Here is a 14,228-nt window from a genome sequence, read left to right on the forward strand (position 1 = left end):
GTTGACTCATCATATGTGAATCAGTCTCTCCCACTGGCATTGCATACGTTCTTTCCCTTCATGCGGGAAGTGAGAACTGAACTCCCTGGTGTGTTTCTCTCTGTCGTTCACCAGTACGAACTTGGAGCGCTGTGGAGTGAATATGCTAGCGTGTCTTGTGTGTGTGGGCCCCACAGTATGCATTATGGAGGGGGAACAATACTATCTTAGCTACCCACTGGGGCTGGTAATTGTTAGTAGCAAAGTCACTGAGAGACAGCAGGACGATGGGATGATGCAGAATATTGCCCAACCCTATTTTTAATTATCGTTGATTACCTCCAAAGGGCCAAAAAATGGTATTCAGTGCAGTCCTATAGAACAAAAGTGTCTTTAGGTGTGTTTAAAAGATTGTACTTGTTCAGTCATTGCCTTATTGGTTGGTCTGCCACTATCCCAGCAACTTATTTTGTCTCACACACACAAAAATTCAAACATTTATTTCCTCCTCCTCTTTTTTTTTTTTTGTAAATAATCAGTGGTTCCTATTGAGGGCACGTAGCCTGCAAACACTTGTGTACAAATGGATGTCCACACATCGTGCACACACCCATTCAGAGTAAAGCCCTTCTCTGTGTTGCGTGCTGTGTTCTCTATAGCCTTTTCAGAGTGGCCCTGTGGTCATCAGATAAGCCAGCTATGAAATGCAGAGAGCGATAACGGCTAAAAGACTTGGCTCCAAACATTTTCTGATTCCTGCCCTCTGCTGTTACCCTGTGGCTCGGGCTGGACTGTCGTTTAGAGCTATAATTTCGAATGGAGCTTGTTCCTGCTCTTTCACACAGGATTGTCTTTTATCATGGACATTAGACAAATCCATGGTGCAAATCCGTGGACTTAATTGCAATTCGTCACCTGACATTATCAGTTTAAAAAAAAAAAAAATTTCTGCTGTTTTGTGATGTATTTAAAGCTATTTAGTGAATTTTACCTTTAAACATGGAAGCATAGTCACTGTTATTGTGCTTATTGTACCATTTAGCTCAAAGCATCATTATCCTCAAGTGTAGTCTCAGAGAGAAGTCTTGATTAAAAATATATTGAGCTTGGTGCTAATTTCTCAGGATGTCAAGCATGGAAATCTATTTCTAGCTCCATGTTGCAGTATGCCCTGCGTTACAGCTCATTTGGTACAGAAACTCTTAAACCTTTCATTTTCTACAGCTGTAAGACAAAAATGTGCTCATTTCGTCCACAGATCGATTCTGGGACGGGAGACCCCCACCCCCTAAGGGCCCTGACAAGCTGGTGTACTCCCAGTCTGGAAAAATGTATCAGGAAGGGTATCCAGCGTAAAATCTTTGACAAATGAAGCATGTGGATCGATCCACTGTGGCAACCCCGAGGGAAACACAGGAAGCAGCTGAAAGTATCAGTACAAATGATAGCGACCTCACTTTTTTGTGTTAATAACAATTAGGCCATTGGAATTTCTCCAGACTTCAGCTTCCACGCTTGTGGCCTGATTCTCTTATACCCAAAGCGGAAAAGCAAGTTTTTAAAAAAGTGTTGTTGTAACTTTGAGTATTTAATGCATTTAAATAATGTTCTAGTCAGAGCGATCAATATTTTAAACAGCCTGTTTTCATAAAGTTTAACCTGATGGAAGGAGGTTGTATACTTGATTTATTATATTTTTTTAAATTAACACAAGCGACATATGGACTTATTTTATTACCCTTTTCTTTAAAAAGGGGCACATTCAGGAGAGCGCAGCAGTCCTAATGAGCTGTTTAGAGCTACATGTTATTATAGCTGTAGCTGCTTAATACTTCAGGGAGATCGGTTAGTCTTGGTTCTATATTGTGTGGGAATATTGATTATTAAACACTCCTCCACATTATTCAAACTCCCACTCTGCATTATCTGTTTTCCTGACTCTGTCATGCTTATACAATTTGCTGGAGACGATGTTGCGATTGGTTCGAGCTAGTGCTTCCTGGATGGTAATGTCATTGGCTTGACGGGCAGGGATGTAAACATCTGTCCTGCTGCTCAAAATAGACTTTGTAGCATCACCGTGACAAAATGGAGTGCTGGACATAACTGACGCACACGTACATAATGTTGTGTTTGGCAAACACAGCAGACATGTTGCATTTGGTCGAGTCAAGTGCAGCAGCTAGCCTGTGTCACTGTGCTCCTACTGTGATGTTTACAATTAGTTCCCAGCCAGTCAGCAGCAGGGACTCGATTAGCCATCCTTGTGTCAACAGTGAAAACGATACTTAAATTGAAGTCATCTCTTGCATCCACATAAGTCACGGTCCGCCTGCTACTAATTGACTGTCAACATCTGAGTGAACAGATGCGAATGACTGCCAAAAGATAATTACACTTGCGAGGAACTTATTTAGAAATTTTCCTTTGGCTCTGTTTATTCATTGCGGGATATTATTGTTTATCAATTAGACGTGACGCATGCTTATTTTTCCTGTGATTGTGAAAGTGTAATGAATGATCTTTTCAGCACATTTAGCAGGTACAATGGGGATCTCTCTCTCTCAAAAGCTGTTGTGAAACAGTTTGCATATGTTATTCTGATTCCTCCCTCTCTGCTCTCTTGGCCTCTTTCGAGGTTTCGCATTCTGGCACGAACATGCTTTCACTTTTCCTCCGCCGCTCGCTCGCTCGCTCGCTCTGACATGCTTTCACTGTGTACTTTCACTTTTTCTCCATCCTGTTCTGTCTAATGCTCTCACCATTTCCATTTGCCCTTTGCAAGTACAGGCAACTGAAAACTTGTCAGTGATGGGTTTTTTTCTTTTTTCTTTTCTTCTCTTCCCCACTTTTGGGGCCATAGTTTTACGGCCCCCATATCCACAATTGTGAAACCCAGCAGACCTCAGAAACTGTATAATTTTAGTAGCGCTTTTAAAGTTATTGGTGCATCTAACATGTAAAGTATTACTGCCAGCCTTTTATTGAATCTATATATGTCTGTTTTTCTTTTTACAGCAGTGTGTCTGCATTTAATAGTGAAGCAGCAGTAAAGAAGATTTTACATCCGTTGAATTAGTCTGTTCAGGTTTTGGTTGGTCAGAGGATCCAAGGCAGTAATAGTCATTGCCTCGAGCTCAGAGACGCTGCAGTGGCATTTTTTTACGGTTTTGGTTGACATTATATAGAGTGAGCCATTAGCTGATTGTAATTGATGATAAAAGTAAATGCTTTTTGCAACAGTTGTTTATGTCTACTTCTGTTTGAAGCTAGTGAGGAAACGTGAGGTTAAGTGGTTTGAACAGTTTGAATTAACAAAACAGATTGAATGTTGCCAGATGTTTAACATTCATTTGGGGGTTCCAACACTGTTGCAGAAGAAAACGTAGCCTGCATGAGCCATTTTAATGCTTCTAGTTCTATGACTGCAGAGTTTTGCCTTTCTATTAGAGATAGGATTTTACACTAGACAGCTGGTTGCATTGTTCTTTGTTTTTCTTGTTTCTACACAAGCACCGACTCTCACAGCAACACACAGGCTGTTTTGGTGTGACACCCGGCAGTTGTTAGTATTCTTCAGATTTTGCTGTTTAGTGATGGTTGCCAAGCAGCTTGTAGACACATGACTGTCACCTTCTGGTGCCCGTGTCATATGTCATGTCATATGAAATCCCAGCACTCGTAAAAATGTGTTTTCCTTTCTTTTTTTCCTTCAATTTTTTAATGACTTAATGAGCATTCAAGTCTTAAACATACCTACATTACAGTTTCTTTACAAACTTTATGCAAAGACAGACTTTCTGGTCCAGTTAAAGAAAGAAGAGGGGAAAAAAAGAGATAATTTAGAGCGTGGTTACCTTTTGATTGGCATGTTATGAGAATAGTGTCCTCACTTTCAAAGTTAAACACACCCGCTCGCTGACGATCAGCTTTAAGCGGCAAACAGTGACAATCAAAATGCCAAACATGAGACCACAAAGCAATACATGACAAAATCATTGGTACCTCCGTGTTTTGCACGGGCACCACCCACCCACCACCCACTCACAAAAAACTGAGTAATGATGAATGTCCGTTTACTGACATGTCTGCGTATTTGTGTTCTAGGTGTCGGCGTGGGGAGGTTACGTGTTTATTATCAACCTGATCCCGCTGCACGTGTTTGTGCTGCTCCTGATGCAACGCTACAGTAGGAGAGTCTATATCGGTAAGATGGTCACACACGCCAAACACGAGCACAGAGCGTGCAAGCACTCGCACGAGACGACAACTTTCACCGTGCGGCTTGATATTTAAAACTCGCCCACATACCCGACTCTGTATTGGAGACTCGCTCGTGTTTTTAGATCTTCTCTCATTAGAATATGAATGTGGGAACTATACAGGAAAACCACCGCTCATGCACACATGCATCTCACAACATGGCTGCCCGAGCATTTGACCCTTTGATTTGAAGCTCAAATGCCCAGTCACGCCTGTGCCCGTCTCTCACAACAGCAAGCATCATCAGCAGTGCAGACATCTATACACCCACGCACCACTTGGCAGTAAATGTATCCACCTGCTACCTGATCCTCTTTATTTTTTATTTATTTTTCTATTCTTTGCATATACCGGAGGTAGAGAACCGGTGAAGTGGGTAGGCTTGTTATCCCACAGATAACATCCGAGTTTCACGAATGCATGTGGTGACTCCAGCGCGTTATCCGTTGCCTCGGAGAACCCTCCACCGTCCTCACATCTGTCCTCAACTCGGGATGAATTCATAGCAGACGCCACTATTGTGGTCAAGATAAATGATACCATGTCAAGTATCATCTCTGCATGATTATATGTTGTACTTACTGTAACTGGTAAGCACAGTCTTTGAGAGCACTGAAAATAAATTATCGGCTCTTCACCGTAAGAGGGCTTTGACCTACCTTTGCTCCTACAACAATTAAACTCTGCTTGGTGAAGCAGGGCTGTTAGAGGAGGTGGAAAATTTTCTACAGTCTTCCCTGTTCCTCAAGAATAGCTGCCTCATTCATCATGCGGCTTTTCGTAGTAAATGAAAGATGGGGAAATATATTTGTAGACTTATTCCGATGACAGAAAAAGACACCTGCTCTATTCCTTACCGCCTCTTTTCAGAGTCAGGTGTTGTTCAACTGCAATGAAGGAACACATAAAAAAAGCAGGGAGGTTTAAAAAAAAAAAGAAAGAAAATCCTAGTTTAATAAAATGCCTCGTAGCCTGTTCCCTCGCAATTCGTCTCTGTCTGTCATGAGTCAATAGCAGATGTGTGGAGAGAAAAAAAGATCGCTGAGGGCGGTCAGAGCTACTTCAAAAACGAGGCACACTCTTCAGGAAGAGTATGAAATCTTAATTAAAGTGGTGCATCTGCGAATTGGTTTCCTGAAGCTACAATGGTGGGAGTTGCACTGTTCTCAGCACTGTCATCTCACTTCGGGCCTCCCGACCACACCACGCCGAGCCAACTCCCATTTTCTCAGTAAATGACATCGGATTAGGTATTTTGTATTTGCTCCCTCTGAGGTACAACAGTGAAAATCAATAGACTTTAAATACCCCTACCGAAGTTGATTTCCCTCAGTCGAACCCAAATTGTGCTTTTTTTTTTTTTCTTAGCGGTGTCGTTTTATTTTAATGATTTTACCTGTTTCTCTGCTGTTCTCCTCTCTACAGCTTACAGCACTTTCTACATTGTGGGCCTCATACTGTCCATGCAGATCCCTTTCGTCGGCTTCCAGCCAATCAGGACGAGTGAGCACATGGCTGCTGCTGGTAAGTCTCACCCTCTGTACCTGCAGTATGACTGATCCTCTATTCAGCCTGGAACAACAGGTTCCCCTTTACAAAGCTCAAGCCATCTGATGATGAAGTCAGCAGTATTCGGAAGATACTGCTGCTCTTTATTCCAAATTTATGACTCACTCATAAACAGATGTCACAAATACATGAATGTAAAAGCATATTTCTCTTTATCCTACCTAAAGCAGGAACAAGCAGTTTTTTGTGCTAACAGCTGATCTAATCAGTATGTTTATATTGACTGAACAAATGTTCAGACTGTTCCCTTTAACTCGGATAAAACACTTCAGTTATTATGTGCCTTGAATTTCAATAGAGTAGTTTGGATACCAACACTGTGTGAAATGTGGTTGAATAAAATAATTGAGCAATATATCTCTCAGGACCTTGCTCGTCATATGGACGCATTGCAGAAATTAATTCAAAGCTGTTATTTCAACTCTGTCTGCTGTGACTGTCAGGGAATTTCTGCCACAACCATAGACTGTAAATAAGAGATGGATGTAGCCACCATGACATCACCTGTTAGTTAGTGATATCCCATTTTAACGCCTCAGACTGAGCGTTATGCCCATTGCAATCTTGGATTTATGAAAGCAGAGGTGATGAGTGAGTAAGCCGGCTGCTCACTTGTGTCCCAAGGGGTCACCACAGGGAATGGATCCGATATCTGATTTGGCACAGATTTTATTCCAGATGCCCTTCCTGATGTAACTCTCCCCGTTATCTGTGCTTGGCACCTGCACAAGGAATACACTAGTCTATGTCCTGAGGCTGGGTTTGTCTCCCCCCTCTTGGGCGTATCCCATCTTTCACTTCCAAATGTGATAACCTTTACAACAGTGCTGAATCAAAACCTGAAGAAATGCGCTCATAAGTTAGTGACCTGCCACTCACAAAGTAGCCATAGCATGAAACATGCCCTACTTTATCATATTTTACCCTAAATAGGACCATAATTTGCAAATTGAATATCATTCTGTATAAAATGGTAAATGCATTGGTTCTTATTTGGTGCTTTTCTGCTCGAGCACTCAAATCACTTTGTACAACGTACTTCACCCATTCACGTAAGCACTTTTTTCTACATGCTTTCTATCTAACATTCACTCTCAGATGAATGCATCTGAAGTTCAATCATTCTGATTAGTAGATGACCTGCTGTGCCTCCTGAGCTACAGCCAATTAAATAAGACTTGAACCCAGTGTTTAAGGCCTGGAATTTCAGTTCAAGTCACTTCATCTGTATTTAAATAGCACCAAATTACAACAGCAGTTGCCTCAAGGTGCTTTATATTGTAATGTAGAGACCCTACAATAATCCAGGGAAAAAAACAACAATCAGGTGGCCCCCTTTAAGAAAGAACTTGGCGACACTGGGAAAGAAAAACTCCCTGTTAACAGGAAGAAACTGTTGTTCCTTCAGACAGAAGCAGGCTCAGATTGGTTGTGTGTGTGATGAGAAAGGCATCAGGAAAATTATAAAGTGAGCTAAAGAATTGGTTTTTTTACTATACTTCTTTTCAATCTTCTTTCTCCAGCAAGAGGTGTCGCCTCCTGCTGACAGTGAATGATATTGCAGGTTCATTTTCACTTACACACTTGTTTATAAACTCTGGCCACAAATGGAAAGTTAGGTCTTATTGCAGTTGTTTGTCTATTAAAGCTGGAACTGTGCAGGCTTGGTTGATGTCCAAAGCACCACTGGTGATTGCACATGCTCTAAGAGTGGTTGGCTGCTGCAGGAATTGAATCCCCTTGTGCCTACAGTGATAGTCACGCTCTGTCTGCAGGAGAACATTGGTACATCTATGAAATGGATATGGGTAAGCACCTACATGCCACCCATATGGGCTTAGCTCTTTAAGCACTGTTCGTTTTGGCTTGTGGGTAGCTTATTAAAGCTTGTTGAGTATCGTCTCTCAAGTGTGAGCCCCATCTGCTTGCTGACAGCATGGCTGGGTGCGTACATATGTGCACGATTCGTTTACGTTGTTGGCAGCTTTAAGAAGATGAGCGGAGGCCTTTTGGAGAATTCACTTAACGCCACAGCAGGTAGGTGTACTCTGAAGTGTCCCTGTTTTCCTGGATCTCTCCAACACAAACAGCATTACGAGAGGCTTTGAAGAATGCACCATCAAAAATCATCTCTGCCTCTCTGCGTTTTTGGCTCCCCGCTCGCTCTCAAAGAGCAAGTGTGGTTTTATGTCGCTCTGGGTAGCAGCTGCTCAGAACATCTGGTGGTAGCATTCACGGAGCACAGTGGGAGGCAGGAAGAGAGTGACAGAGCAATGGACCTGTCGGTACCGCTGAGATGTCGGCCCCTGAGGCAGGAAAGCAGAGTGGCATGGTGTGACAAGCGTGTTAGCATCATGGCAGCACTCCAGGAGACAGGCAGGGGCTTAACCTTGGAAATGGGTGAGACCTGCTGTAGGCAATCGCTGAGGGTGGAGAAAAGCAGGGAAATATCACAGAAGGTTTGTTGAAAGGTGGTAGGTGATGAAATAGGAGAGGGGGGGATAACAGGATCTTTTCACGCTTTTCAATTTTTTTTATATTAAATTTGCCAAACACAGGCACGCTGGGGAAAAACAGCTCAAAAAAATGACAGAGGAAGGAAACGGGAAAAGCAAGTATAACCTAAGGGGCTGAAAAAGAATGACGAGACAATAAAAGGAGAAAGGTTTATTTACACACATTTGTTCCATGCATTTGAAATATGCTGTCCAGCAATATTCGTCTTTCACATCTACGTGAGTAGCCAGCAGGGCTGTTGTTGAGTGCTTTATGGGTATACTGTTGAAAATCGCAGTGCTTCTCGACCGTGTAAGCTTGCTTTGCTCCCTGCAGGATGCAGCATCAGTAGGAACCTTATTCAGAACCAAATATTCAGTGTGAGTTTCCTCTGTATGTTGGCTCACGTTCTTCTATCTGTCTTTTTCTCAGGTGTGTTTGCACTCCTCCAAGCCTATGCGTTCCTGCAGTACCTAAAGGACAGGCTGACCAGACAGGAATTCCAGACACTGTTCTTCCTCGGAGTCTCTCTCGCTGCTGGTGTGGTCTTCCTCACAGTGATCTATCTCACATACACAGGTCTGTATGTCCTGATGCACATGCTGCTTCCATACATCGTAAGCTGTGTCATTTGTTTGTTTTCAGTTCTCAGAGGTTTTTTTTTTTTTTGGTTTTTTTTAAATCATCTTAAAGGGTAAAGTGTGTAAAATACCACTACTAGATGTGAGCAGTCAATTCTGTTTTCTTACCCCTTCCATTTCAACTGCATAATCCCAGCTGCAGTAGGACCTGATCATTGTTTATCTACACTGAGAGTAGGCTGTCTGCTGTCTGCTGTTTACCTCAGCTGTCAATATACTTTGTTTCCACATCTAATTACTTTGGAGGCTCTAAAACTTTGTGTTGGAAACTGATGCAAGTCAATGAGTCAGTGACGCTGACTTCCATCTGACAGCAATACTGAGGTTAGTTGTCGAGGATATGCTGAGTGGGTAAGGACTGCTGTTTATGTTGTGTTAGCTGCTGTTAGTGAAACTTTCTTTGAAGTGACTCGGCCACTTGTAAGAATGTAATCACACTGTTTTATTTTATTTTTTTTATTTTTTTCAGGACACTCAAGCCTAACATTAGCTAGCATAATGTTAGCATATAACCCGCTGTTTTTGTTTAGCTGGCTCACACTAAGCTGTCTGTAGACATATCTGATCTGTTGACAATAAGTAGTTGTGGCAATGTGGTAATCAATAAGCATGTTTATGCACATTTTCATGTGTTAGTCCTGACTTAAGTTCAGGAGATTAAGTTTGAGGTGAGGAGGAAGAGGAGGGGAAATGGAGCAGCAGTGGACAATTAGAAAAACGCAATGACAAAGAGATGATAAAATATACAGGTGTAAATGTTGAATGGTTGCATGTAGTTTGAAAGAGTTGTCTGTGATCTTGAAATTAACTTAAAAGGAGTAATACATGGTGGCTGGTCTCTAACCACAAACATAAAATGCAGTTAGGCAGAACGGCGTTGTCCATCACAGCCACTGTATTCAAGATGGCCTCCACAAACTAGCGCCCACTCTTTTTGAAGACATAATTATACACTCATCAATTTATGTTTGTAAGTACATTGTTCTTTTTTTCCCTTTTAAATAAATTCTCAAAGTACTGACTGCACCTTACTCTTAGTAGTCAGATTTGTCAGATTTTTGCTTTCAGCTTCACTTTTAACAGTTTTATAAAATCAGCCAGAGCTAGCAAATTAAATCATGAGCTTTTAGTTTGGGAACAGTTTGAGAAGGTACAGCTATTTTAATCATTTTAGCATGGCTTCAAGTTTACCACCAGAGTAAAAAGTGTTCACAGCTGAGCATTGGTTAAACTTACTTCCCACCCAGTCTAACAAATACAAAGATCCTCTTTGTTGAGAAATGAGTCTTAGAAAAAAATGCAAATCAAACACAGATGGATGGTAGGTGCACTTACGTGGCAAGATTGGTTGAGAGACGGTCAGATCACTTCATAGCCGATGATTACTTTCTAATAAGACAAAGTGGAGGATGATAATGTTTTCATCCTGCGAAAAAAACCAAAACCTAAATTATGTTGCGACTAGGGCTGCCACAAACTATTATTTTGGTAGTCGACTAGTCACCGATTATCTTTGCGATTAGTCGACTAATCAGATCATGCATCCATTGGACGTAAAACGTACAGCTTATTGCACCAGCACGCATCTGCTCTTATATAACTATCATTAGCTTATAGCTTGGAGTGTTTAAGGTTTGTGCTAACTAAAAATAAAGACAAGATGACAGTTTATTAAATTTTAATGAAATTTGCAGATTGTTTCGGTGGAGCATCTCACACTTCTGATAATCAGTTGTCTGCCTGACGTTTATTCAGCTGTGTAAAAACTTTAATCTCAGCCAAACCGATTTACTCAGGAACAAATAAAATACGGAAAAAAAGACAAACAATAACATTTTTAAGTTATCTAAGTGACTTATATATCATGTTTAACCTGAGTAGTGAAAGACGGCGGTGGGTTTGAAAACGATTAGCCGAGAGTCCGGTGTTCTCACGGCTCTAGTGAGCCTTGCCCCCGGCTAGCTATCGAGCTGGTGGGTAACAGACGTCTCCAAAAACGTCGGAGCGCTTTTGAAAGTATGTGGTGTCTTGATAAACTGAGCAGATATTTGAGGTTTACACAGCTACATTCTCGCCTGAAAATATGTTAAACTTTATTTTGTGACCCAGAAAGAATAATAAGAGTAATATTAAAACTAACTAGCTGCCGCCATTGTTGACAAGTGCGCTGGGCCGCGCTATGAATTCTGGGACACAGCTTCTTCTTCGGGGTTTAACGGCAGCTGGCATCCTTGTACATGCAGTGCTGCCATCTTCTGTTTCAGTCCGTTATTACACTCTTAAATCCTACTACTCATTCCTGTGTCTTTTGTGATCTTACAAAGCTTCAAACGACGTGTCGACTATTAAATCAGTCGTCGACGATTTTAATAGTCGACGTAATCGTGACTAGTCGACTAATCGTGGCAGCCCTAGTTGAGATTTGTTGGGCAGCTAGCCTTTTGTGAAAGGAACCATTAACTAAATTTCAATGTTGATCCAGATCTGGGATTTCTGCCATTCTGCATTTTGTTTTCTTCTTTTAGCCAAAAGTTAGAGCGCTCCTACTCTATTCCCCGATGGTCTAACCTCCGGGCCTCTCCATCGGGCTTTTAACTCGCGCTCCTGTTTGTCAGAAAATGAAACCTGGAAGGCAAATGATAAACAAATATAAACTGATATGATTGCTGCAGCTTTGCTGTTAGAGAAAATTTGTGGAGGCTTGTGCTCCACCATGTGAACTGCTGTTTTTGATTGTGCCGGTTGGACCCCAGCGCGTGCAGCCAGCTGGTCAAACTTTATCCTTGTTGATGTTTTGCCCATTATTTTCAGTTTGTGGCCAAAGGGCTCGAGTTTCAGACGGTTTAAAACGTTGCCTTCTTGCTGTTTATTTATTGATTTTTCTTTTTTTTTTCTTTCCCCCCCTTTTTGTCTCCTGCTGAAGGGTTCAGGTTTAAGAGCACAATTCGGCTGACTGATTAGACTTTAAAGGCCACACAAGTCTTTTACCGTCATATTTTAAAAGCATTAAGATATGGAGAATTTGGTACACAACAGCCCACAGAGGGAACTTTAAAACAATGTAATCTCACTGGATTTTCCGCCTGTATCGTGTGTGTTGCTTCAAACTGGCCTCATATGTTAACTGATCAATACAGAGTTGCTCGTAAGCGAGTTTAATATGTATTTATTACATGACTGTCTACTTCAAAGTGCTTACAGATCAAGTCCATCTGTCCAATAGAGCCGTTTCAGAGAGTCTCACATGAAGATCTTTAAGTAGGCCTTCCACTGTCTTCTCTAAATATCCAGATGTTGCCGAGTTCACCATTATGCGTGGGTACCAAACCTCTTGATCCTTCCTGTTTCAAAGGCCCCTTTGACCTCATCTTGCATCTTTACAGATAAGTTTTCCGAATTCTAGAGCCCAACTTAGAAGATTCGTTTTGGCAGACCCGCATCAGGTCATAGAGAGAGCACGAAAGATTTCTCTCGTCTTTCATGTGGTTTATCGAGGCGATTTCCCATAAACGTGACCTCGGTGAGACTTTTTTCCAAAACAAACTTTGCTGCAAGTAAAAAAACAAGACATCTCTTTACTGCAAGATTTTCAAACTTGTGAAGGACATCTATGTAATGGAGAAAGGCTCGCTCTCTCTCTCTCTCTCTCGCTCGCTCTCGCTCTCGCTAAAGGAAATCAATGTTGTGGGATTTTTTTTGTTTTTGTTTTGCAAATTACCGTAACTGTTTCTTGTCATCACTTTTATTTCCTTTTTAGTTTATGTTCATTCGTCCATCCATGAAGCGTATCCCAGCTGTCATAGGGAGCGAGGGGGGGACCAGTCTATTGCAGGGCTAACACATAGAGACAGACAAGCAGTCACACTCACATTCACATATAAGGGCAATTTAGAATAATCAGTTAACCTAACTCCACTAACTGCGTGTCTTTGGACTGTGGGAGGAAGCCAGAGTACTCGCACAAATGCAGAAAGGCCCAGGCCAGATGTTGGAGTTGAACTCAGCACCTTCTTGCTGCGAGGCAACAGTGCCAGCACCAGTTTATGTTCATATACAAGTAATAATATGAGGATAATAAAATGTATGAATAACTTAACTGCTTAATTTGTGAAAGAAATGGCATAGAAATGGTCTACATCTGTTATTGAAACCGTAGATTTGAGCCCCTGGAAATAGCTGACTATACAAAATGACTATTTCCTTAACGGTTATTTCAGATATCTTTAAATTAAAGCTAAGAGTCTCGTTTTGATTGCCATATTCCTGCAAATTATCTAGACTCCTCTGTCCTCTGGCTTGTGCTAAGAGCAAAGACACGATGGCACATTATAGCCGACATAATGCTGGCATGCTTGGACTGTTAGGATCTTCCTGCCTTAGAATTGATTGGCCTCTCATATGGATGCAGAATCCCAGTCTCCTGAGGATAATTGCTTCATCTAATAAATGCTGTGATCTGTCTCCCATCTAAATGGAGCTGTGGGAGTTGAAGACCGTTTTTAAGGTGAGACTGCACATGTCTCACTCCTCTGGTCTGTCAGGACATCCCCACTCCCCTCATTTCAAAGTCTGCTGCATTATACCCGGGTGGGTTTTCTCTGCATCTTTAACTCGGAGCCAAGCATCGATCGATTAAATCAGTGTCATCCTTTAAATCAGCTCTCAGTAAAACACCATCTTTCTCTTGCCTGCATTCGTTAAGAGCTTTGTTCAGAGTTTTATAGATTAAACACATTTTTCATATTATCTTTTAAAGAGCAGCACAGGACATGTCACAGCTGTATGTTGGTACAACATGACACAAAATCTAGAAATATGTAAGAGTTTTAGCTTCCCCCCCCCCCCCTGTGAGAGTGCTTACAACAGCCCGCGAGCAACAGTTCAGCTGAAATATATTTCAGATCAAAGCTCAACCAAAATAAGACATTTGTATGCGCACATAAAATACCCTGTGCAGCTTAATTTGCAGCCTAAACAGTTTCAGTTACATTCATAAACAAGTCAATTCCAGTAATTAAGTAACATCAGCTGAATATATTCTCAGCACTGACACATTCTCCACTGAGAGCTTTCTGGGTTTTGAACTACAGTTGGCAGAAAGTTTAGTTGTAATGTTGATTTAACTAAGTGATAACAAAGAAATCTAATGCACAAATGTGTGCAAAAATGACCAATAATGACCAAAAAAAAGAAAATCTTTAGCTGTCAAGAGACATCCAGTGGAAGTTATGGACGTAATGATTTTATGACTTAGTTCCGTCTGATTTGTTCTGAAATACG

The 14,228-nt window shown here is 41.5% G+C and overlaps 1 protein-coding gene across 1 annotated transcript in view; it reads left to right on the forward strand.

Moving 5' to 3' along the window:
* The window catches only part of LOC146363088 (dolichyl-diphosphooligosaccharide--protein glycosyltransferase subunit STT3B), a 105,463-nt gene that overhangs the window by 73,223 nt on the left and 18,012 nt on the right, over positions 1–14,228 (forward strand). Inside the window, exons 5-7 of the mRNA XM_084918807.1 lie at positions 4,087–4,186; positions 5,668–5,766; positions 8,740–8,886. Of these exons, the coding sequence (XP_084774933.1) occupies positions 4,087–4,186; positions 5,668–5,766; positions 8,740–8,886 (346 nt within the window). The remainder of the gene's footprint in view (positions 1–4,086; positions 4,187–5,667; positions 5,767–8,739; positions 8,887–14,228) is intronic.

The sequence above is a fragment of the Perissodus microlepis genome, chromosome 22 (genome assembly GCF_051167445.1).
Source record: "Perissodus microlepis isolate ML-2025 ecotype Zambia chromosome 22, ASM5116744v1, whole genome shotgun sequence".
In the NCBI taxonomy this organism is placed as follows: Eukaryota; Metazoa; Chordata; class Actinopteri; order Cichliformes; family Cichlidae; genus Perissodus; species Perissodus microlepis.